This window comes from Lissotriton helveticus, chromosome 12, assembly GCF_964261635.1.
Source record: "Lissotriton helveticus chromosome 12, aLisHel1.1, whole genome shotgun sequence".
Taxonomy (NCBI): Eukaryota; Metazoa; Chordata; class Amphibia; order Caudata; family Salamandridae; genus Lissotriton; species Lissotriton helveticus.
The window spans coordinates 873,393,815-873,419,545 of record NC_136073.1 but is presented as its reverse complement, the minus strand read 5'-3'; the positions used below and the strand labels follow the sequence as shown (position 1 = coordinate 873,419,545).

Here is a 25,731-nt window from a genome sequence, read left to right as displayed (position 1 = left end):
GGCCTCATCACAACTCCAATCATAAAACAAGACTTTGGGGTGCATTGCTATTGCCCAAACCATTCGTCCAAGCACTTAAAAAACATACCAAAAGAATGGCAGAAGAACACATTAATAAGGATTGGAGACCATTGTTTTAATAACAGAATTCCCATGGTTAACACAACAGAAATCACAAGAAAAGCTCATAAAAAATAAAGTTGATGCAAACATGGTCTGAAACTGTCCACAAACTTCGTTAGATGGGTCAGGGGATGGGTCTCCCAATATCAGAAATCTCCCAAGAGCGAACAAGTGTATTTACGGGGGGAAATTCAATTTAACAGTGGGGACAACTGACAAGCACTGGGGTCAATGACACTTAGGAAGACGCGAGTATGTCCAACAAATTGAGGGCTGGCAGCCCTCCAAAATGGGTGCGCTGACACTCACGGTGGAGTGGCACTCCGAGACCTCGACCGACGTCGCCTTCCTGGTGACGCAGACTTCGACCTGGACCTAGACCTGGAACGGGATCGACTTCGGGATGAGTGCGACTGACTTCCGCTTCTAAAAGGAAACAAATATGATAGATTAACCTCCGGTAAACCCAAACAAGACAAGTAAAACATTTTTGCACAACAGTATTTATTTTGTTGCACCAAAAATACTGGTAGTCAGTCATTCAGGATAACTGGATAAAGTAAATCATTCACAAACACACACATGCAGTACAAAACACTAAGTGATATACAAGGCAACATGCACCACAAGAAAGTTCATAATCAACCCGCTGTTAGACGAGCAATCAGTGAACACAAAGATACTTGCTCTGGCTGGAAAATCTCCAGTCGTTCTTCTACCAGTAAAATTCTTCAAAATGACGACAACTTCAAGAACATGTGAATCTACTTCCTTCACAACCATGGCAGGTCTCCAGGCCAAGAAAATAAACAAAAGCACACTGGGAGACCTCGGAAAGAAACTCTCCACTACAGCGGATAGTGATGTGCGAGCAGCCCGGATTCTATTCGACCTTGAAATGAGTGGGTGGCGCATTTGCAACTTCAGAGTAATCTTTTCCTTCCATCATAGATAAGTCATGGACTACAGAAACAGGGTGTGAGGTGAACAATCACGGGGTTTGATCCCCTCGCCCTTCCAGTTCCACATGGATATGCGCCAGCTGGCGGAGATACCTGAATAGCACCAGGTGCTTTTCCAAATATGGGATGACTACATTCAAATCAACACCTGCCTGGGCAAGGAAGAGGATAAGGCAGCAGAGAGAAAAATCGTCAAATGTCAAGCTACGTACCCCACTGAAAGAGCCAACACTGCGGTCCTAGTGCTGCACACATCAGACTTACAGGGCACTCCTTCACAAGCTCATCAACCCAACTTCCGCTACATGAGAAGGAACCAAATACCCGCTGACCTCACTTTCGTATAAAGAAGTTTACAATGTCAATGTATCGCACCTATCTTATATACCCCAGACAGGGCAGATGAGCGCTCTTTTGAAGGCATGCTTGGATCTGCAGGACTAACCAGTCAGAATACACTGGATACTTCAGACTTACGATCACACAAATCCATCCTTAAAAGCAGCTCAGATGCTGCCTTGTGAAATCATCCTTCCAAATCTTTAAGACCCTTAAAGTCTACTGGAGAAACTAGCACTCTGTTGCTGCCACTTTTCATGGTAAGACACAAGTATTAGAGTAAAAAGAAGCAGGAGGGCATGTTACCAACATACAAGGGCCCTAAACTTTAAAGTTCCTGAATCAAAATAATCACAGTAAACCCAGGAACCTCCTACACACAGACTAGTTCAAACCAACTATGGATGGAGGCTAGTACTACTAGGCCTCTTTGAGGAACCTTTACTTTATAGTTGAGAAGAGGATGCAGCCAGTCTTCCACTTTGTTAAGTAAGATATACCATAAGTGGCACAACTTGAAAAGTGCAGCCAGCCTGCAGGGTCTCAGCGCTATCGACATATCATTGGAAGTTTATTGCTACTCAAATCAATGATTCTCAGTTTATCGATCTACGAACAATGACAGGCTGAGCACACTTACTGGGAACGGAACCTGTGAATACATGGTCACATCATGATCCCTGCAGGTGATGCACGTTAATCCAACAAGGCACCAGACTCTGAGATGTGACCACTGTAGGTCAGACAAACTGTGCTAAAAACATACACTTATTACTGTGTGAATGGCATTTCCCTTTGACTGATAAATAAACCTAACTGCATGACCATGGTACGACTGAAGCACATTGAGGTTGTGGGTAGTGTTAGGCCCATGATGTGCAAAGTACACCTGGCCCACTGTGACGCAACGTCCCTTCTCCATTGCTCAGGTCTCTGTAATGTGGTATTTTTCCAATTAATACAATCTGCTCAGCCAGTCTCTTTTCATTCTGGATCACAACATAACTGTCCCCTCTCAATAGACGTAACCCTCAGCGGCATGCAGCAGCACTGGTTGCTTCATGCATCATGTGGGACGTATACCAAGTCAATCCACAGAAATACAAATATTTTTAAATAAGTTGAAACCGAAGTCTGGATACAATGGTGACGCGTCTCTTTTACAGAGATGGGTTAAGTAGAAACAACACAATTGACAGACACTGGACAAACATAACGCCAGCCGCACAATGAGATGCACAGTCCTCAAAACCGCAACTGGCCACTAACATGATAGAAATACTCTTTACAAATGCTGATAACGTAGCAGGTAAAATGTGGACTAGAAGGCAAGCAGTGCTCGTCAGTATGTAATAAGTGCATGAAGGTGCAGAATAGTATTAGCATAGTTGAGGGCAAACTTTGTCAAGGAACATGAACAAAGAGGCACAAGAAGAAACGTTGAAAAAAATACAGGAACGCCACAGAGTAACTTTACTTTGCTAAAGTTAACACAATACAAAATCGGAGAACCTTTAACTCCCAAGAAAGTAACTCCCCTCAGCCTAGCAGTGACATTGTTGCCGTACTGTTGAACCATAGCGGAGCTCATAAAAAAGGTAGGCAGTTGCAAGACAATGTTCAGCAAGCACCAACCTATTCAGCAGACACCCTTGTTGTCAAGGCGACCACATCAACATGGTAAACAAAGAGGCAGACAGCGAAAAAAACTGCTACTGCTACTGTCTCTCCTGTAATGCAATATTTATCAACAGAGCATTTCACTCAATTCTGAACACACACAATCAGAGATACATGGCAGAAAGATGTAGGTGAGTTATACAACTCGGACTGGCAGGAGGCATTGGCATTACCGAGGGAGGTAGCGATTCCATCTAGGCTGCGCTTCGTCCAACTTAAGATACTTCACAGGATCTATTACACTAGAGTCACGCTACATCAGATGCGTAAGATTGAAAGCCACCCATGTCTGCGAAAAAGCGGGGCCATAGGCACATTTTTCCACACGATATGTGGATGCCCAGAAATAGTGACATACTGAGAATCAGTGATGTCCACTATCACAATAGTGAGTGGGAACTCTGTACCACCGGAACCCAAGCGTTGCGTGCTGAATATATGGGAGCCAACAGACCTTAATTCAGCGGCGCAGACATGGGTGACACTGGGTATGAAGCTAGCCAAAAGAAATATAGCCAGACACTGGGGGAAACGCAACACTCCAACTGTGGCAGAATGGTGCAATGATCTAGATAGGGCCGTGATGGCAGAAATAACTGTCTACCTACATAGAGGATGCCCCAATAAATGAAACGGCTATGGGGGCAATGGAACACTTTCAGGGGCAGGATATGCACGGTACCGACAATTGACTCCTCAGTGGAAGAGAATTAACGAGGAAAAAGGCGGCAGAAAAACGTGATCAATAACGATGTAAATTGTGATAATAATGATGGCTGTAATGCTGAAAAACGCTATAATCAAATATGTATAAGACCTTATTGTTTGACAAGAACTCAACTGTAAGATATGTACCAGTGGATATTAATAAAAGTTTATAAAAAAATAAATCGGAACACACCAGCGCACATCCATCCATTCACTGCACGGAGCCCATACACAACATCGCTCACTACAACATGGAAGAAAACGTGCCGCTCATACCTGGACCTAGACCTGGAATAGGACCTTGAACGGGAACGGGAGCGGGACCGGGACCTTGACCTGGAGTACGAGCCGGACGACTTGGAAGATCCTGAACTGGATCGTGAAGAAGTGCGGCCTCTGCTCTTCGACCGGCTACGGGATCTGGATGGTGCTCTTAGACAAGAAAACAAAGAGCATAAGGCACAATATTACAACCAGAAGCACAGCGCAGACAAGGAAGGTTACACAAAACCTCCAGACATCATTCACACAGGGGTAGGTCGAGGAGCCATGTAGAAACTCAGTCCCTCTGTCTTGTGGCTTACTTCCTGTTATTATGGAGTGGCACATGTTGCCGATTTATTCAATGAAGAAAAAGTTCAGTGCATTAAACGAAAACTTACAATACAGGATGATGATGAAACTTTGGCAACATTGCAACATAAATAAGTTTACTGTCTTAACATGCGAGTTAGGCTGGGAATAGTAATTAAATTTTACCTGTTTCTCTTCACCTGCCCCCTCCGACGTCTTGCTCTCATCTTCGCTCTGAAGAATTCGTAAAGCCCATTCTGCTCCCACCCTTCACTGCAAGAAGAAAAATTCTAAATATGGTTGCTCTTAATAAAAAGATATTAACGAAATATTTATATATTCTCATGGAGTCGTTCATGACGAAAATATTTTCTCTGATATTATATAAGGTTTAACAATTCGGTAGTTGACTGAACTTGCTGCCATGTAACCAAACAGCTGTGCAACATTCATTATATGGACATGGCAAGCAGGATCACCAAAACCTACCCGCTATCTTTAAAATGCCTGAAGCAGTTCAGTCTGGTTTCCTATACTAAGTAGCATGACAACTCTTTAGTACAATACAAAGCAGTGTTCCCTAAATTACAACACTGACGTTACCAGGAAGTGCACAATCTGTATTAACTTAATGAAAGAGAATGAATAAAGTGATAAACATCACAGTGGTGTAGCTGGGATGAAGAGGTGCTTTATTTGAGAAGGAAACCAGTTTAATTCAATGGTGGGTAATGTTGAAGTCATACCAGCGTTTCCATAATTCGAGCTAATGCAGCCACTAAAGAGCATCACAACTAGGTGGAGCCAAATGACAACAAAAAGCAGAAAAAGTAGTCTTTGATTAGTGCATGGGGATATATGGCTTACAGCACCAAAAATCCTTTCACAATTCCAGCGTGCATGGTACGGCACCAAGGCATGAAACGTAAGGGCAGAAGCCAGCAGCTATCTTAAAACTAGTAAACAATAGAGTACATGTTGTACACCGGAGCGAACAAGAAAACGTATAACTACCTATTCCTAGGACGATCGTGAGATGGCGGGCTATAAAAGGCCTCTACTGCAGCCAACAACCTCTCGCTGGGCGGCATCGGGGGAGGGAGGCGGATATCTTTGGGGTCCAAATATTTATAGTCGTGGTCCTCAAGCTGCGGAGAAGGAAACAAAAGATGACAAAAAAGAAGCTGGAGCAGGGTCCAAGAAGATTTCAGGTTTCACGTTCACAATATAAGCCAGAAATAGCTTTTTTTTTAAAATGTATATAAGTTCTCATTATTAATGCACGGGTCCTTCAAACCATGCTATTGAATTATTTCAGTACTTGATCAAAGTTGATGCAAAATCAGAAATAAGAGATTGTACAAATACTGTATTACCCCAAATACAATGTTTACACTTGAAAGAATGGTGGATATTGCATTATGTTGAACGGAGATGACTGCTTACATGATCAGCAATTATTTGACTTTTACTACATAAATATCTTATTTTGTCATGAAGTCCTTGCTCTTGGCTTCATCATTCCTAGTTTCTCGGTCTAGGTTTCCATTAGTTTTATTTAGCAGTTACCAAACTGGACATGTAGGATAAGAGACGTTGTTGCTAATGCTTTCTAGTATGTATTTCGATAGATCTATTGTTGCGACCAGACCGTGTTAAAGTTCTCCAAACCGAAATTAAAACTCTCAAACGATGCAAGAATTTGTTCATAATAAGAAATAACTGTTTAGAATTCTTCAGGCACAATCATTTCCCTTCAGCCAGAGTGCTTGTTTTCGAACCAACATATGGAACTAAGCTAGCAAAGACAGGTCATGGACTGAGAGCAGGTAATGCCTACAACGTGTGACCATTGTTAAAGGAATTCAAGTTTTACAAAATTACTTAAAGAGCTCACATTTGTTAAGGAAAAAACATCGCTCTACTGGACTGAACTTCAAAAAATATTCTTCTCAATCTGCTGGCACGGCAACCTCAAGAGCATAAACGGAGGTGAAAGAGCGAATAAGAACAATTGAGGTCAGGATAAAAAGTACAAATCACAGAAACATTGGAGTTCACGTCTGTTTAGTACTTTTGTCAGAAAACCTGCATAGGTGAAGGAGTTTTAACATTGAGGACCTATGCTACCACAATTAGTTCTGCCAGACAGAGGTACAAAAACGTTACCTTCCTTCTCTAAGACAATCTGATTTAATGGATCACCTCAAACAGAAGACACTGAAGGAGAGAAGCAGCAGAAACATCAGAACTCTGTGCTTCTCCCCCCCGTAAGAGGAGTACAATTTATCTTCTGTTTGGGCATTCTAAAACTGAACAAATTGGCTGCAATTTCATAAACAAATATATAGCTTAAAGTATTTCAGCAAGATATGTTAAATACCACCTTATTAAAGCTGAAAGAATGAGTGGTACAATCTTGTAAAGCAGTGGGAAGTAGCGTTAAAATACAAGCCACAGTACAGATGACCCCTTAATATGGATATCACTGGATCATAATGTACACAAGCACACAAATTAAATATGCATCAAATGTCTTGAACTGAAGATAGCTTAGAACTACTAAACCGATGTTTTGATTATCTAGCCATTTACTAGGGACTGCTAAAGAGATTTTATGCAAACCAGAAGATCTGGAAAAAGATAAATGTTTCAGGACTAAAGAAAAATTGGCCCAATGCAAGGGTTGGATGACTGTGCCAAATCACTGAGGAAAAATATTAACTATTAACTTTGAAAGAAGTGATCTGTAACAAATCCTACGAGTATTATTATCATACCAGCCTCAAGGCAGAGATATAGCAGTGTATAACCTGAAAATTGAAGAGCTGTGTTCCAACTTCTGGCTACAGCACTGAGTCCAAAACATAAGCTATTGTGAGCGTAATCACCTTCACCCACTGCACAATTCAAGACATGAAACCATATTTTTATTAAAAGCATAGTGTAACATCCGAATATAGGTCTCTAATCCCATTTTCCATCACATCCCAATTGCTATTATATGTTCTTGCAAGCAATCATAAAAGGAACTGCTACCCAAATTATTAATGCTTCCATTTGGTGAGCTTCCTACTGGACAATAAAAACATGAGGGATAAGGTGGACATTTCTCTCCACCGGGTGCTTCCCAAGTGCTTTGGACTTTCACAATGGTCCAACACCTCGATCTGATGATGCATCGCCACCATAAGAACATGGAGCTGGAGTAACTTATATTGGGTAGGTTTGCTGATCTCATTCTCTCTGCAGGATCCCGGAGGTCATCATGGAAAATAATTGTTTGCATGTTAATCTTAGATATTACCTAGTCTTGAAATTTGGGGAGAGGGGTTGGCCTAACGGCTAAGGCGCTCGACCTCGGGATCTGGGTTCGAGTCTCGGTAACGACGCCAAAAACCCCCTGTGATTCTGGGCAAATCACTTAATCTCCCCGAGCCTAAAATGAAAGTGTGTCCTCATGTAACGTAACTGGTGCTATGTAAAGCGCTCTGATAACGGATTCGGTTCTAGTTCGCGCTATATAAAACTCTGCAAAAAAAATAAAAATAATTTAGAGCTCTCCATCGCTCTCTTCCACACACCCACCCCTGGAGCGGGACCCTAGAGGACCTGTGCACACAGGATGCCATTTTTAAAGACGTGCTCTGTATCAGTATTAGATCTTTATTTGCCTGGTCATAAAATCACTGTGTTTAGATCAGGGGGCGGGGGGTCATTCTGAACGATTATCCAAAGTTATGCAATACTATTTTTCTCAGTTTTCAATGAAAATATCTAAAGCCAATATCACTGTTCACTCATTGCCTGCATCTTTTACATTTTTGTCTGTATGGTGGTTGGGCAATTCTATATGTAATTTTCTGTTTAGCCCACCGTCTGTGCGAGTCTTTATGCACGGTCAGTTACTTTCAATTCTTATATTCATCAGTTTAACAGTCTGTGGTGTAAATTCTGCTAGGCAAGCGCTCATTTCACACATGGACGGCTCCTGACTATGACATTACAGCGCGTAAAACCCATCAATTGCACAGGAGTCAGATGGGGTTTTACGCTGATGCAATACCACTGGGAGCACTTAGATTTCACATTAGAAAGACTGGCCATAGCTGACCCCACTTTCCTCCAAGGGGTCAGCCTTGTGAGTGCACAGAGTCACTAACGGGACCACGCAAGTCCAGTTAGTAAAGAACAAAGGTGTGATGAGAGGGACTGGCCAGGGTTAGGTAACACGTTTGTAAGGAAATCAAAACTTTTAAAATTTTAAAAACGATGGTGCTTTCGATAGAAAATATCTTTTAAGAAGTGCCTATCTATATTTCATTTTGACAACTTTTCACAAGTTCCAAACTAAGTGGCATCAAGCTCCTCAAGAATGACTTTCAAAAATGCTAAAAGAAAATCAAAGGCAAAAGCTGCATTTTACCTTTACGAGTGGGGCCATGAGTCCTGCAGGCAGGTCAAAGTACGGCACGTTTGGGACCAGGCTGGGGTCATCATGGTTCACATGAGGCGGCCCTGGTCGTCGTGCATGAGGGGGCTGCCCGTTGAAGCCATGAGGTGCAGGCGGAAAGTCAGGATGCTGGGGACCACCCCAAGGAGGGTGCTCCACAGGGTGCGGCATCCTGTGTCCTTGATGATGGTGAGGTGGTCCAAGATCTGTAACACAAGGGTAATAGAAAGGCATTATACCTGGATGCCTATGATGAGTTGAGAAAGTGGACACAAAAAAGAACCATCAATGGACCAACAAGGTTATGATGTTCCTGTAAATTTCAAATGCTGAAACAAATGTTGCTTATAATGTTATGACAGCAATTTAGGATGTAATACAATGGTTTTACAGGCGTTTGCGGAATTGGAGATATCGCTTATGTAGAGGCCCTACAGAGTATGACACTGCGGCTACATCTTATTGCTGTTATTGTTTGAGGTTATCCTCTCACATGGATGATGGGTTAATGACTGGTACCTATGCATGCACTGAGCTTCAGTACTCATAAAAGAGCCTGTGCTGGCTACTTTAGGTGTAGATTGGCCCCATACTGGTTGTGGAAAAAAAGCATGCATGTGAAAGGAGATCTTGTCACTTGGGGTAGTCTGTGATGATACTGCACTGAGTGAATTAGATGTGGTGGTTGCCCATCAGAGTGGAGTGTGTGACAATAATGTCCTGTGTGCGACGACTGTGAAGGTGTCAACCTCTGTGTGTGACAACTGCATGAGATGTTTTTCGTGTGTGAATGCTAGAGTTGGTGCAAAGTTTTGCATCGAATGAAGACTGTGGGAAGTTTATGTGCCATAGGTTTTTATGCTCTGGTGTGCTTTGTTTGTTCTGGACAGGTTATTATTATTATTATTATTATGCGTTCTTATATAGCGCTCGATTACCCGTAGGCATCTCGGCGCTTGCCTTGGGAACCCGTCCTGGTTTTTCCCTGTGAGATACCCGTACTGGGCATCCCCAAGGTGAAAGCCAGGCATCCCGCCGTAGTGGAGATTAAGCAAGCTAATGCCCAGAGCTGCAGAGTGTGAACCTGTGACTCGAGTAGGCACCGAAACGAGAATTATCGAGTCCGTGGATATTTGGGCTCAAGACCCTGCCGCGTCGGGAATTGAACCCTGGTCCCGGGTCTGACCTCTGCTTCAGGGTCTGCCGCCTCTAACCAGTGAGCCACACTTCTCCACTGAAGTACTTAGTGTTTTGCTTCGCTGTTCTTCACAGGAGTAGTCGTGTACGTCTTATCCCCATTCGCCTGTGTGTAGTTACAAGTCACTCTGATTATGCGAGAGTTCTGTGTGGAAAATGCGTTACGTGGGGCTCTTGTAGAAATGGCAGGGGGTGGCAACTTAAACTCCTTCTTGCCTGTACCCTGGCACTAAGGAAGGGAAAACCTATATGTAAATAAATGGAGTGTTTCTTTAAGGTGCACATGAGAGAATACTTAACAACTTGGCATCTTTAAAGAGTTCAAGTTCAGAAATTTGTATAGCGCACTACTCACCCAGAGGGTCTCAAGGCGCTTGAGGGAGGGTGGGTGTTTTATTTATCGACTATCCAAGTTTTTAGTTGCTTTCTGAAGGAGAGGTGGTTCTGTGTAAGGCGGAGGTGGGTGGGGAGAGAATTCCAGGTTTTGGCCGCTAAGTAGGAGAAGGATCTTCCCCCCATGGTGGATCTATGGATGCGCGGAATTGTGGCGAGGGCTTGATTGGACGATCGTAGTTGGCAGGTGGGGGTGTAGAAGGACAGTCGCGTGTTGAGGCATTCGGGTCCTAGGTCGTAGAGGGCCTTGTGTGCGTGGGTGAGGAGACGGAACGTTATTCTCTTGTTGACTGGGAGCCAGTGGAGGTCTTTCAGGTGACCGGAAATGTGAGCTTGACGGGGGATGTCCAGTATGAGTCTGGCTGAGGCGTTTTGGATGCGTTGGAGTTTTTTCTGTAGTTTGGCTGTAGTTCCGGCGTAGAGGGTGTTTTCTAGGGGGCAGCAGAACTTCTTGGATTTCTTGAGGTCATCGTTGAACCAGGGGGCTTTTTTGCTACCTTGCTTGATTTGATGGTTTTTCAAGGGTGCTAGTTCGTCGGCGCTGAGGGTGATCCATTGTGTGAGGTTGGTGGCTGCTTGGTTTGGGTCCGATGATTTGGCAGGAGGGTTTAGGTGAAGTGATGAGGAGAGCTGGGTGGTGGTGATTTTGTTCCAATTTCTTCGGGGAATAGGTTGTGGGGGGTTGTGGGACGTGGTCTTTTTGTAGTTGAAGTGAACGCAGCTGTGGTCCGTCCAATGGAGAGCTGTGGTGTGATCGAAGGAGATGTGTTTGCTGGAGGTGAAGATTGGGTCGAGCGTGTGCCCGGCAAGGTGGGTGGGGGTGTCGACAAGTTGAGTCTGAGGTTGGACAGGTTGTCCAGAAGGGTGGTGGTGGTGTTGTCGTTATTCTTTTCCAGGTGGAAGTTGAGGTCTCCCAGTAGAATGTAGTTCTCGGAGGGGAGGGCATGTGGGCTGATGAAGTCAGTGATGTCTTCGCAGAATTGTGTGCGGGGTCCTGGAGGTCTGTAGATGAGGGTGCCTCTGAGTGTGGTCTTGGGGTCGGTGTGGATCTGGAAGTGAAGGTGTTCAGCGGCTGCGAGGTTATCTTCGGAATTGGTCGTGATGCGGATGGTGTTCTTATGGACGATGGCTATGCCTCCTCCAGTTTGGTTGATGCGGTCCTTTTGAATGATTTTGTAGCCATCCGGGATAGCTATGGCGATGTCGGGCGCTGAAGAGGCGTTCATCCAGGTTTCTGTAAGGAAGGCGATATCCGGCGATGTGGTGTCGAGTAGGTTCCAGAGTTCAATGGAGTGTCTGTGGACCGAGCGGGTGTTGAGCAGGAAGCACTTTAGGTGGTTTTTGTCGGAGCACTGTTTGGGGTTATTGGATTTGGTGTGGGTCCTGATGCAGTCGAATTTGCAGGAGTGGCAGGTGAAGGATCCATGGGTGTGTCCTGGGGTAGCTTGGTAGCATTTTGGTGTGCGGCCGGGGTTAAGGGCTGAGAGGGTTGCGGCGTCGTACGTTATGCGGGTGGAGAGGAGTTTGCGGGGGCCAGGGGGTCTGGCGCTGGGCGCAGTCCAGACGTAGACGGGCGTAGACGGGCTTACCTTTGGCGCACCTTCGGCGCGCATGAGGCGAGATCGCTGCGCGTGAACGCAGCGCGCAAAAGCATCTGTCATATGTGGATAGTGGAGGGGGGTGGGGCGAGGGAGGGGCAGCTGGGAGGCGGGAGCGGGGTGGAGGGCCGGGCTGGGAGGCACAATCAACAACAACAAAATGGCAGCGAGCCAACAGCCAAATACGACTATACAGTGACCCCAAATCGCTATGCAAAGGCACAAATTAGGCAATCAGGCACAAATTATTCACGCAGGTAAGGCAGCAATCGAGTAAACAATGAAAGCGCAGCTCAATAGTAAAGCGCTACGAAACAATTACATTCAGGCACCTATAATAATTGCAGGAGCAGTGTGAGCAAAAGCGCAGTTGTTTACAAAGGTGAAGAGCAGTTTGCCAGTATAGCGCTACGATACCAGTATCGGGGCAGGGCAGGGAAAGAAAAGTTCTGATAGCTCAACTGTGCAAAGCAATGAGGGCAGCGATGCCAAGGGATGATACAACTCTTAATCTTTAAAAATCACAATTGCTGTACACTTCCCAGGCTCTCTATGCATAGGCTTACAGGTCTTGGGTAGTGTAAAGGTCTCATTCTGAATTATGATTGAATTGTGTCAAACAATGCCTATCTCATTGCAGCTTGCACATTACGCGTGAGACATCGGCTAAGCAGATTTTGGAATATAAACGGTCGGCTCGAATACCTCTTTAAAGTGAAACACCAAAGTGCCCTAACAAACAACAGAATGCTGGTCATCATACTATTTTTCTGGAATGTGTCACAAACCCAGATGTTTTGGCATGGAGGGTTCCACCAGTACAAGAGAAATGTTTTGTCCTAGGTCTTGCCTGTTGGTTGTACACTATCTGAAATGCAGTGTGACAGGAAGTAGAGTGGTGGTGGTGGAGGGGGGCGGGGGTGAATTCCCACCTGCCTTTAGCTATGGCATCTATGTAGCAATGTTAATTGTTTTAAGAAGGTTTACCCCTGCCTGGGCCCACTTGTCATTTGTCTAGTGGTCTTGGAGAAGCCCAGCAGGTATCAGAAGTATTTATTTTGGGGAATGGGGGGGTGGGGCTGTAGCATTTATGTATGAAGTTAAATCTTATTCTGTGTAGCAGACTTAGGTGTTGTTCACCGTACCTTCGATCTTACCATGGAACTACTACTGCTCAAGAGAAAACATTCAGGACAGAGGACATCTCCACCTACCTGCTGGGAATTCTCCCTGAGGATAGTCAAAGCGATGGGGAAAGGGCGGCCTCTCGAAGGGATGGCGAGGCTGGAATTCATCCTGCATGAAGCGAGGAGGAAAGCGATTGAAATTGTGAGGATGAGGCGGCTGGTTGAACTGTGGATGCTGCTGGTGTGGGGGAAATGGCCCGCGGAAGTGAGGGGGCCTCTGCATGCGGAACTGCGGCTCCCTCTGGCCGCCGCCCCACGGAGGCTGCTCGTGTTGGCTGTTCCACGGAGTGTCAAACTGGTTGTTCCAATTTGGCTCAGGTTGGTTGCTCCATGGCGCCTCACGCTGGTTGTTCCAGTTAGCGTCCCTCTCTTCGCTCCACATGCCTTCATGACTGTTGTTCCAAGGGGGGCCATGGGGTGGTCCCTGGTGATGAGGATAAGGAGGCGGGTCACAAAGCTACAAAATAAAGAACCAATAAAAGCAGTCTACGGTTAACCGAGCAGCTTGCTGCCAAGCATGAAGGATACTTAAAAAAACCTATACTCTGCTCTCTCGGCATTCAAGTAGTATACCATAAATCACAACTCTTTATAAACTATAAAGATGATCCTGGGAAGATATTTCTATTGATGAATTGTTTTCAGGCAGAAGCAAACCAAATTACGTCAAATTAAAACACAAGTGTTCACTATGAAAGTAAGGTACTGGTTAGTAACTTTTCCTTCATCTTCAAGAGATTGTCACTAATATTCATAAACACTGAGCCTTTATCAAAAACCAAACATTCGATTTCCAGTGTTTGAGATCTCATACCTGGACAGACTATTCCTCGTTTATGCTTTTAAAGAAGATTAATTTAAAGGTGAACTAAGAGGACGGGTAAACAACTTTTTTTTCCTCCTTCGTCTTTAGATTTCAATATGGGCCAGTGGCCCGGCAGAGAACTCTTGGAGATTACAAGTAATAAATGCCCAAACCAACCAACTGGGTAGCTTCAAGACATACAGTGTGGCTTTCAATACCAAATACTGGTGTTGAGGACAAGGTAACCAAATTAGGTTGGTCTCTCCATTGAGTCACTAATCGATCTTTCAATTGAGTGGGATAGATGGTCTTAATTTCTTCATTTTCCAAAGTGCTGGAAAAATGCCAAGTGGAAAGAAGTGGAAATCAAATGGTTTGTTTCTGCAGGCTAAGTTTATCTCAGTCATTGGCAACAAGAGCTTTACCACACTGCTCTGTCGATATGCAACATATCAGGTTTAGAGGTACAGCAAGTTCCACTTCTGTCTAAAGTCTACCACATCAAATGGGTATGTTGACTAGAACACCAACTATCAGTACAACTCTGGCGATTAAATGCAGAGACTGGAAATAGAGAAACGATTAACAAATATTACCAAAATGCTGATTTTTCTAGTGAAAATGTTGAATAATAAACATTTTCCCCACTAAGCCACTGACAGCCCTCAAAAACAGACCATGACAAACACTCGGCAGCAAAAGCCAAACCCAATCAGCAAAAAATACTTAAAATTTAAGATGATAATCCTAAAATGTGACAGTGAAAACACATAAAAGTTGGTTTGATGACAACAATACTTCATGGCTAAACATATAATCTCATCGAATGAAGCAACTCATCTCAAATGAAGGACGTTCACTCGCTTGGTACTCTTAGAACAACAACCTAAAAAGACTTTTCAGTGTAGCACACCTACTAAAACACCCAAGCACCAGATCTGGTTCAACACTGTAAATTTGTCCTACGTTTGCAGCACTACTGAAACTCAACAGTAAGTTAGGATATTCATTGAAGTCGTTAGTATTTGAATAATTGTTGCTGCTGATAGTGTCATACTGTAGCACAACCCAAAACCTGCCCGAATGGTTGTCCTGTCCAGTATAGTGCACTCCAGGCATGCAGGCCAGGAGCCTTGTCCAATTCGGTACAGCAGGAGAGCACATTTAGTTGCCTTGACTGATTACATCAATCTTGCATTCACTAAATTCAAATCCATAAATCTATGATTAAGGATGCCCTGTGGTGTGTTACTCGAATAATGAAGTTCATTCATAAATGTACACTCATGCTTGATTTGCTAAGCAGCCATACACGACAGTACACATATGAAAAAATTAGTGTTGTACTACAAAAGTGCACATCTAGAGCGGTTTATACTTTATAACGAATCCTGGTCCTTTTTCAACTCTGATTGTCAATGCACACTCAATGGAATGCCAGTCTTGAACGACACTCTTGATAAACACTCAAAAGAAGAACTGTCTTTTTCCATTTTATTAAAAAGAAAATGCAGACATAAAAATGTTTATTGTCTGCAAAAAAAAAGTGAATAAAACTGGAAGCCTTAATAATTAGTTGTGAGGAAATATAGGATAAAATAGGTTAATGCAAGTATGTAAATAAAAGTTTGTATTCCACTTTAAAGATGGAGTATGTACCTTTTAGGTTTTACCAGTACTGCATGCCCAGCATCTGCAGTGGCTGTTATTAATGAGTTAGGCCAGTTACGCTTCCTGCGGCTGATCCAGGGATATATTTGGGAGGTTTATCTAGTGATTTTGTACCAGACAAGCCATAGGCACGAATCTTAAATAAATAAATTGTGATGGGACTAACAGTGGTCTTGTCTACCGTACCATGCTACGGATGACCGAGTGAATTCTAAGCGTATATCAAAACACAGGGAGAGAAGTCCCATTTCTGACAGTGTAACACTGATTATCTAGTGATATAAATCGTAATTAAAAGAAGCCAATAACAAACAGGAAAAGGGAACTATTACTGAAGTTAACCATATATCACTTATCTTTTCTGGATCAATTATGCAACAGAGTACCAATTATTAACTGCTTATACTTCAGATGAAGACCTTATACCACTCTCAAACGGCGTTCTCAATGAGTCCCATGACAGAGATAAGACACTGGACATGAGCAGTGTTAGTTAAAAATGTTATTCATCTGATTTGGAAGGGATCCCGATAAATAGCCCACTCACTTAACTACCTTCAGAAATACTCGGCAAAATGCACAATGACCAGGCTACTGACAGTTGCCTGAATTGACTCTCAATTCAAATTTACACAAGGGTGAAAACATAGCTACTGTTATTTGTAGTATCCTGAACATTAAAAAAATATATATTTTTGACAGTACAAAACTCATCGAGGTTATCAGGTTCAGATTAAAATAATGTACAAGTACAGAGTCAGAATAGCTGCTTGGAAACATGATTCACAAAAAAGAAAGTGGTCTTTAAGTACTCTGATGAAGCTACACAACATAATAAAAAGGTTGAAAAATCAACTCGTCTTTGCTATCCCATGCCAGCTGTCTAGTTTCTTCAATCTGAATATGGTCTCCACCATGTAATTTTGATGTGTAGAGTTCTGAAAATCTTGAGGTTTTCACAGTTAAAATTTCCATTCGGGAGGCCCACTTTTCAGTGTTAATTTTCACCTTTCTAAGTACTCAACTCAGGCTTCATGAAAGGAAACATCTCAAAGGGTCCACTAAGTGGACGCGTATCTTAAAACAAAAACTCCAAGTATCCGTGTTGCCTCTCAAAAACACAATACAATAAAATATTGTTATATTCAGATGTTTCTCTGCGATCGCATTCACATTGCAGGTATTTGGAAGATAGTTTGCAATCACTGATGTTTCACATAAAGCCATGGAACGGTTGTGGCTAAAAAGAGGCTTCTGCAAAGCAATTCTCCTTCCTAGTTACATCTGTTCATTTCAAGAGAGGTGAGCAAAGTGAAGAGATACAGTCAATGCCTGCTCTGTGCACATGGAAAGAAGGGAAACAAGAAACCCGGTATACAAGCTTCTTCTATCAGCAGCAAACAGTTCAAATCTGAAACCAAAAGCTTTGCCGAGGGATCTGTACAGTGTGTACGGTCTTTAAACCAAGGCACATGGCCCAATGCTTCCAACCAAAAATACATTCAATGTTAGACTGTGAAACGTAGGTGGCTGCAGATAAAGAATCAACCAGAGAAGTTAGTGATCCTCCCAACTACTCTGGAGTGGACACAAGTTAACTGGCCATCGAACCCAAACGCTAGCCTAATCTGAGCAGACCGTACAACAATTAGGATCTTCTTGGTAAATCATGATCCAGGATAAGCAAAGGCAGACATGTTCCTGGGACACCCAGGGCCAATAATTCTTAATTAGGAAGTCCATGGCCAGTATTGAATCTCGTAATACTCCATGTTTGAGCATATTATGCTTTCAGGATCATAATATAATATCCTAGTAAAGGCAAGAGAATCTTCAAAACCTCTCTCAAACCATGACTTTATACATTAGACGAGTTCTAGAATGCATAATCGGATTTTGTTATTGTGCTGTGGTGCTTTCACTTCAGCACTCTAAAGCTCACAGGCCTTCACTGCAACTATTCATGCCATAAATAGCTGCTGAGACAATCTATGTTCAATTTGAAATTATAGTCTATCATTAAGTTGAGTTCACAGTTTAATTATGAATAGGTAGAGTTACTGACAACTGAGGAAAACAGCTTCTTAACATTTGACTTTCAGGATTTTTCACCTGGTTGTGCTGCTTTTCATCCCATCTTCTCCAAGATGGACCATTCTGTGCATGGATATCAACTTTAAATGAGGCAGTCCCACCTATTATGGCTCAGACCGTAGTAAACATTTTTTTTAAATCCTGACCAAATGGCAAGAGTGCTTCAATGCACAAAAAAGCAGGCTAGCTAAAAGTTTAAGTCGCACAAAGTGATACCCACTTTAAAAACTCCAGAAGAAAAGTTGTATCCAGAGCAGTGATGAGGATCTTTTGTGACGATGAGATGAAACTTTTCAGAGTTTAATTGATGCTATAAAATTATTATCAATTGGAAGCCACCATGTTGAGGTCCTTTTAGGTAAGACAGTCTTCCCTGCCAGTGTGCTATGGTGTGTTCAAATGGTTACTTTCAAGAGCTCTACACTACCTACCTGGGATCCAAAGATTCCTTGTAGGAATGTACATTTAAATTGTCAATATAATGTCCATTTCTGGCAAATGGTAAAGTGGTAAGGATTTATATGGCAGTTCGGATGGGATTTGAATGAAATTTGTCGTCAACTTGACTGTGTTAATTTTATCTTGGAAAATTAAATAAAGTTCATTAAAAAAACTAGGACTTTAAGAAAACTCAAGAAGACAAAATAAAGAAAATGGGAAAGGACAGTCTGATCTGCCTATGAGGCTGAAAGCTGCAATGGGAAATCCGTGCTTCTATCCCCAAATTGAGTTTGGGGATGACAGTAAAGAAATGAGACTCCTTCCAAGTACAATAGTCTTCCATTAAAATATCCATTAATAGTATTAAACAAGAACATTTAAATTGTGTGATTATTCTAAATGAACCGAATTTAAAAGAAAAAGGATGTCGCAATAATGATGAGGTCGAGAAGGATGAAACCAGATGTTTTGCCGATGGTAATAAGACAGAAGGTGCCAAAATTCTAGTAAGAGGGTATTTTATTTTCCATCAACGTTACTTAGGAGTACTATCTTCCCGCAAGAAATGCACTTGTGGTCTCTTACCTCCGACTCGGCTTCTAGTCCATCATGGAGTCGCTCCAGGGGAGGCTCTGGGGGACTTAGAGACCTCCCATAGGTCCACAATTGTTCAGATCCAGCATGACTTTTCTATTGGAGAATAGGGAAGAAATCTGGACTGTGATGAAAAGGCTGTGAAATGTTGGTGCCAAGACTGACCCCCGCACCCGCCATGCTGCTTAATCCCAGGTCACTACTGCCAGCAGATCAGGGGGATTAAATCAGACTGCATGGGTAGTGGCCAGAAAAAATTAAGTCGGAATTTCCTGGAATGGAAGAAGTGCTGTCATTTAGATTCGACAGAAAATATGTAGAGCCCCTTTAGGGGCATGTTACACATGAAGGCACAGATCTTATTAGTCTTAAGAAAATGTTAACAAGGAAGGATTTGCTTATTTCAGCAATTCTGTAGTCCCTTCCAGTTACACTAGGGACGCACAGTTATCTTGCCAAGAGAGACTTCTGTTTTTAAATCATGCTAAGACTTTGCACACGGAGAAATCCAGGCCTGCTAGATAACTTAAAGAGCAAAAAGAAGACTGGGTTAGTGCATAGTGGAAGAACTTGGTAAAGTCAGACTTCATAAAGCAGTAACCTGATACTTACCTGCTGCGGAGCCCACTGTGGAATGGGCTGAGGTTCAAACCAGGGAGCCTTATTGGATCCCATGTGGTCAAGGAGGTCAGGATTGCGCATTTCATCAACTTCCGCATCATACTCATCAGGACTTGGGACTGACCGCTGCTGCTCGTCGTCTAAACAGTGATCCCATAAACAACAGATTAAGACAGTTAGGTGCACAAATAAAATCAACAGCTGAGTTGTATACAAAACAAGCAGAGAAATATTCCATTGTGTCACTGCAAGGCAAATAAAAAAAAAAAAAAGAATTCTCCATCAAAAACAAGTTAGGTACTTACCTGCAGCAAACGTTTGGTAACTTGAAACTGTTTTAGACTTGCATACTATACAACATTCCTCCCACTTAGCTCTAGCAATTTGGTACAGAAAACGTATTAAAAATAAATCTTATTTTTTTCATGTTGACTTAAAAACAAACTATATATATTTCACTTTAAACTTGTTTCCCTCCCACTGCCGTATTTCACAATACTTTTTTGAAATCCTCTCTCCCACCAATCTGCTGTGCAATGGCTTAAGTTTTTAGTTTCTAGGGGGTGCCGTTGGACAGAAAGCTACAAACAAATTCAGCCATGCTTGCCACAGAGGCAGATTTCCCCAAGTTCTACAAACACTCTGTGGATGGCTCCCCAAAAGAGATGTTAGAGACATCCCTGGATAAACAAAGGAAGGGCACTCCTCTGATCCTCTCATTCCCAGCTACGCCCACACCCTAGTTTTCATGGGACTTAATTACACTTAAAGGCACATAGGTTAGACTCTATGGAGAGATACATTCCCCATAGACACGGCTGCACTGTGGCTGTAGTTAATCCTAGTGGGGTGCTTAAACCCTCATGGATTCACAGCCTATGTGGAACCGGTCTCGACAGGAGATAATCTTGGTGTTAAGGGACTGGAGGTTCCGGGTTGGGTGCTAGTTAGCCTATAAGCAAGTGCATTCAGAGCTTTGCCATCCAAAGGCTTTGTCTAAATTGCGCAGTATTGTGAACCTTGCTCCTATTGTACTATGAGTCAGTTAAATTGTTTTAGTGGTTCCTTTTCTCTTGCTTCTGAGCTGCAGAGTGCTTCCCTGAGATTTGCCAGGAGTGTCGGTGCCTTTTGGAGCATCCACATTTGAAAGCTTAATGGCTTGCGTCTGGAGTTTGAAGGCAAGGTCCCAAGGAAGGTCCCCCTTCCCACATCACACATACCCCCACCCTCCCTTCCACCCACTCCACACCTCCTACGAGTCTTGCTGAACCCAAAACGGCCCGGAGCATATCTCCCCCCCTCCGTGGCAGATGTCTCTCCCACCCTATCTCCCCCCCCATTCTCACTCCTCACTTCCCCACCCTCCCAACCAGACACACAGAGCTCACCACCCCTCGCTCCTTAACATCCCCCCTCTCTACCCCCCCATACTCAGCCCCCACTACCTTCCTGCCACCCCTATTGTCTTCAGTCTTCACTCATCCCACAACTCACCGGCGTCGCCTCCCATCAACGTCCCCGCCCTTACGTCCCAGCCTACCCCTTCCTCACCCACACCCCTCGCCCACATTCTCTCTCATCCATCGAATACCACCCCACTCACTATTACCGCAGAACACTCCGCTGACACTTGCATACCCCACCCCCCTGTCCCCAACTCGGGACTCAACAACCCGCCCACGGCCCTCATCTCCAACGCTAGCCCCAACCCACAGCTCGACCTGATTTTAACAATCCTCCTACAAGTCAAAGACGAGCTCCACACCATCAAAGAACTTCTCCACACACACCCCAGACAACACCGACCTACAACCAACACCTCCGTATCCAACAAAGGCCACACCTTCCCCACAGGCCCTCGCACTCAGCACGCTCCAGGGGTGAGACGGGTGGGCTCACACTCTACGCGTTGGCCCACTATCCCCGACCGCAACAACATACACCGCCCCCGTCGCGCTCATAACTCCCTGTTGGATCAAGACTTAGACACCCTCCTCCGCTCATTTGGCCCTGGCCCGGTAAAACACACATCGTCCTCACAACTCCCCATACCCACAATCCTCACAAATCCCACTAGGCATCCAACTCTAAGCAGCAGAAGCGCCATCCCCAACAATCTCAGAAAAATCCCCCTCGCTCTAGAACACTCGACCACCCTTCTCACCCCCAGACTCAAATGCATCCTACTCAACTGCAGATCGGCCCAGAGGCACTCCTCCAACATTGCAGATCTTGTCACATCTATGGATCTTGACCTAACCATTTTGACTGAAACGTGGTTAACTGAAGCCTCTACACCTATCATGGACATACTAGTTCCCCCCAATTACCACATCATTAGACTCGACAGGACCAGCAAGACGGGCGGGGGAATCGCATGCATTTTCAGGAGCAACCTCTCCGTTGCTAAAATCACTTCCCCCTCCCTCACGTCTTGTGAACTCTTCTGTCTTGATATCTCCAGCGAGGGCAAACCAGTATGTGCTCTACATCTCATCTATCACCCGCCTGGGGACAACCTCATCTTCACCCAACAACTCATGGACACGATCTCATCCAACGCTGGTCGGCAGATCACGCAAATCTACCTGGGTGACTTCAATCTCCACTGGAACGATCAGAAAGACGCAGTGGTGAATAGTCTCAAAACTTTCCTTGACGCGCTTAACCTCACCCAAATATGCAACAGCCCAAAACACGACAAAGGCTCCATACTTGATCTCATCATCGCCAGCAAAGACTCCACCCAACTAGGGGCAATCCAACCTTGTGATTGGTCAGACCACCACATTATCACCTTCTTCATCAATGAAAAAGTCAAACCTATCACGGCTCAACCCACCAAATCTAAGATCTGGAAAAGGGACATGAAGAATCTTAACCCCAACTCCCTGCCTCCTATCCTCACCAATCGCCTCCTTCCCCCTCCTGGCACCTCTGATGTTCAATCACTGACTGACCACTACCTCGACTCTATGAATTCAATAATCAATGAAGCCGCCCCACTGCAACTAAAGAGAGTCTCCACCAAGATCTCGAACCCTTGGTATGACGGCAGACTCAATGAAGACAGGCGTGCTATGCGAATGGCAGAGCGCACATGGAGATCTGACCCCTCATCACGGCATCGCAAAACACTTAAGAACAAGAGAAATGCCTACTTTAGGAAAATCAAGCGTGCGAAATCTGACTTCTTCAGCCTTCAGCTGGACCAAGCAAAAAACAGACCAAGAAAGCTGTTCGAACTAGTCAAAACTCAAACCAAGACGCAACCCTTACTATCAAACGACATCCCACACTGTGAAGACTTTACTGCTTTCTTTAAGCTAAAGACCGACAACATAAGGGGTGACCTCCTTAAGGATGTAAGTCGATACCCGAGCCTCATCAAAAGGCCCGACACCCAACCTAAAAATAACGCTTCCTGGTAGTCTTTCGACACCTACTCTGAAGAAGCAATACACAAACTGCTCGGCACCTTGAAGCCCTCTAATCACCTCACAGACCCTCTACCTGCTAATGCTGTAAGAGACTTCACCCCCGTTCTCCTCCCACTCTGGACTAAAATCATTAACAGCTCCCTTCAGCAAGGTCTCATCCCAGACTCCCTCAAAGTGGGGCAAGTCACGCCTATACTCAAGAAACCTACAGCTGACCCTGCTGACTTAAACAATTACCGCCCTATCACCGATATCCCCACTCTGGCCAAGCTGCTGGAAAAATGTGTGCAACTCCAACTAACAAAACACATTGACAAATTCGAACTCCTCGACCCTCATCAATCAGGCTTCCGAGCGAAACACAGCACGGAAACGGCCATGACACACATAATTGATGACGCCCTCCAAATCCTTGATCGCAACGACTCCTGCCTCCTCATCCTCTTGGACCTCTCCTCAGCATTCGACACGGTCAAACATGAGAATCTATTAGAGCTCCTAAATACCAGAATGGGCTTATCCGGGACTGTGCTCAAATGGTTCACTTCCTTCCTACACAACCGATCTCAGAAGTTCAAGATCAACAACGTGCTGTCCTCACCTGTACCAGTAGATTTAGGCGTCCCACAAGGTTCTTCCCTCTCACCCACGCTGTTCAACCTCATCATGGAACCACTCGCTACCTTGCTCCAAGCATCCAATGTACACTTCCATATGTATGCCGATGACACTCAACTTTACCTAAAGGTACAATCCCCAGATGATATCAAACTTCTGAACGGCACACTTAGAAACACCCAATCGTGGTTGGCCGACAATCACCTCAAACTAAATGCGCTGAAAACTGAGTTCCTCCTGATATCACCCCCTGCGAAAATTACCACCACCCAAATATGGCTCAATCACCTAACAGCACTCAATGTCAGACCCACCATCGTGGACTCTGCGAAATCCTTAGGTATCACACTTGACGCAAAGCTCAATATGCAACAGCACATTAGCAAAGCAACGAAAGGAGCTAACTTCCAAATCAACACTCTGAGGAAACTCAAACCCTTCCTTACAGCCAAAGATTTCCTAACTACTGTACAAGCCCTAGTCATCCCCCGCATAGACTATGGAATTGTGGCCCTCAGCGGACTCCCTCTAGCAACAACCGCACCCCTAAGAGCCTCCTTGAATGCTGCCGCGAGACTCATTTCTGGCTCAAGGAAACACTCTCACATAACCCCTGACTTGAAATCCCTGAAATGGCTTCCCTTTGAAGCCAGAATACAGCTGAAAATTGCTGTTATGACACATTCAGCCATACACCACAAGGCACCCAACTACCTCACTCAAAAGTTGTCTATATCAGGAGGCTCGAGATCCAATAGAAGTACAAAAACTCTGCTCCTGAAACCTCGAAGATTCCGTAAGGAAAAAACATACAAACGCTCCTTCTCAGGAATGGCACCCAGGATCTGGAATGCACTCCCTCCTGAAACGAGGCTTATCTCCTCCACTGCACTCTTCAAGAAAGAAGTGAAAGCCATCCTTATGGCCAAGTTCACCTTATCCTTACTGTTGTTGTTCAGAGACTTTGCACCGTTTCGGTAACGTTGGATACTTATTGGTCCAATAACTTTATATTCATGACCTCCTGACCTCCTTTGCAGTTGGATCAAAGACTCTGCACCGTCTTATATTATTGTCTATTTTGAGTGTTTACTGTTATCTCATGATCTCTATTGTAGCTAGATCAGACTCTGCACCGTCTTATATTATTGTCTATTTGAGTGTTTACTGTTATCTCATGATCTCTATTGTAGCCAGATCAAAGACTCTGCACCCCCTTTATTTTACTGTCTATCTGAGTGCCTATTGGTATCTTATCAGCACATGACTGTTATCCTATTATAACACGTTTACTATACTGTACCCAATTATTATGTCTAGTCACCCTCCTGTTGCCCACTCCCCCCCTGTGAAGCGCTCTGATATCTGTAAAGATCTTGTTCGCGCTATATAAAACTTTGAATAAATAAATAAATAAGTAAGTAGATATGCCGAGATTCTTTACGTTTTGCGGCTACTAACCAGATTTGTGGCCGAATGAAAAAGCCTGTTTGGGTATATCGCAACTGACACTGCAGAGGAGCTACTAAGCGGCCCTAGCCCGGCAGCCCAGGACAAGCAAGAGACTTGAGAAGAGAAGGCGTTACCACTGCATTCACAAGTGGAGAATGGGGAGTCTGCATTGTCACAGGCCAGTCCTCATGCCTGAGGATTGTATGTACCAATCTTCTTTGTTGGTCTTTGAGGCTGTTGCTCTTCATACCAAACTAGGAAGACCCATCCTAGTACCTAGAAATGGTTACCAAAGTGCTAGCTACCAAGGTTTAGTAGTTTAACTTGTCATAATCTTTTACTACAACTACACCGGTGCTCCGAACTGCTATCAAGATAAAGGCCATTACATTTGAACAGCGTCCATGGTGGGAGCCGGCTCACTATTTTGCCGTCTGTCCCCAATTTAGAGAGCTAGTGGGACTCAGTACTCCAGTCAGGTGGACTGTAATCCCTAGTTGTCACTAACGAGAAGCCTCCTGGATGCAGCACGGAAGTGCCACCAGAGTAGGAATCCTGCTTGTGTGGTGGACTTTGGGATAGCCATTGTTATGAGGCTGTAGTTTGGACTCTTGTTTTTAGGGTTCCTTCTTTCTAATCAGGAGTACCCTTTTGTGGCAGAATGGCCTACATGAAAGTAATTCCAAGGTACAAATATCCCTGCCTTTGCCAGTTATTCCAAACTTTACAAAGACAATCCGAAGCATCACCTATAGGAAAACACTAAGAAGAAGGCTCAATGT

The 25,731-nt window shown here is 44.1% G+C and overlaps 1 protein-coding gene across 6 annotated transcripts in view; it reads right to left on the bottom strand.

Moving 5' to 3' along the window:
- CHERP (calcium homeostasis endoplasmic reticulum protein) overlaps positions 1 to 25,731 on the bottom strand; it is a 127,201-nt gene that overhangs the window by 22,294 nt on the left and 79,176 nt on the right. For 2 of the 6 annotated variants that reach the window (XM_078670592.1, XM_078670595.1), the window contains exons 9-16: positions 19,431 to 19,579; positions 18,810 to 18,914; positions 13,241 to 13,670; positions 8,812 to 9,044; positions 5,400 to 5,533; positions 4,572 to 4,658; positions 4,089 to 4,244; positions 433 to 549 (exon numbers count right to left, since the gene is read on the bottom strand). In XM_078670592.1, the coding sequence (XP_078526718.1) occupies positions 433 to 549; positions 4,089 to 4,244; positions 4,572 to 4,658; positions 5,400 to 5,533; positions 8,812 to 9,044; positions 13,241 to 13,670; positions 18,810 to 18,914; positions 19,431 to 19,579 (1,411 nt within the window). The remainder of the gene's footprint in view (positions 1 to 432; positions 550 to 4,088; positions 4,245 to 4,571; positions 4,659 to 5,399; positions 5,534 to 8,811; positions 9,045 to 13,240; positions 13,671 to 18,809; positions 18,915 to 19,430; positions 19,580 to 25,731) is intronic. The other 4 variants (XM_078670593.1, XM_078670596.1, XM_078670597.1 and 1 more) reach the window with 3 other exon arrangements.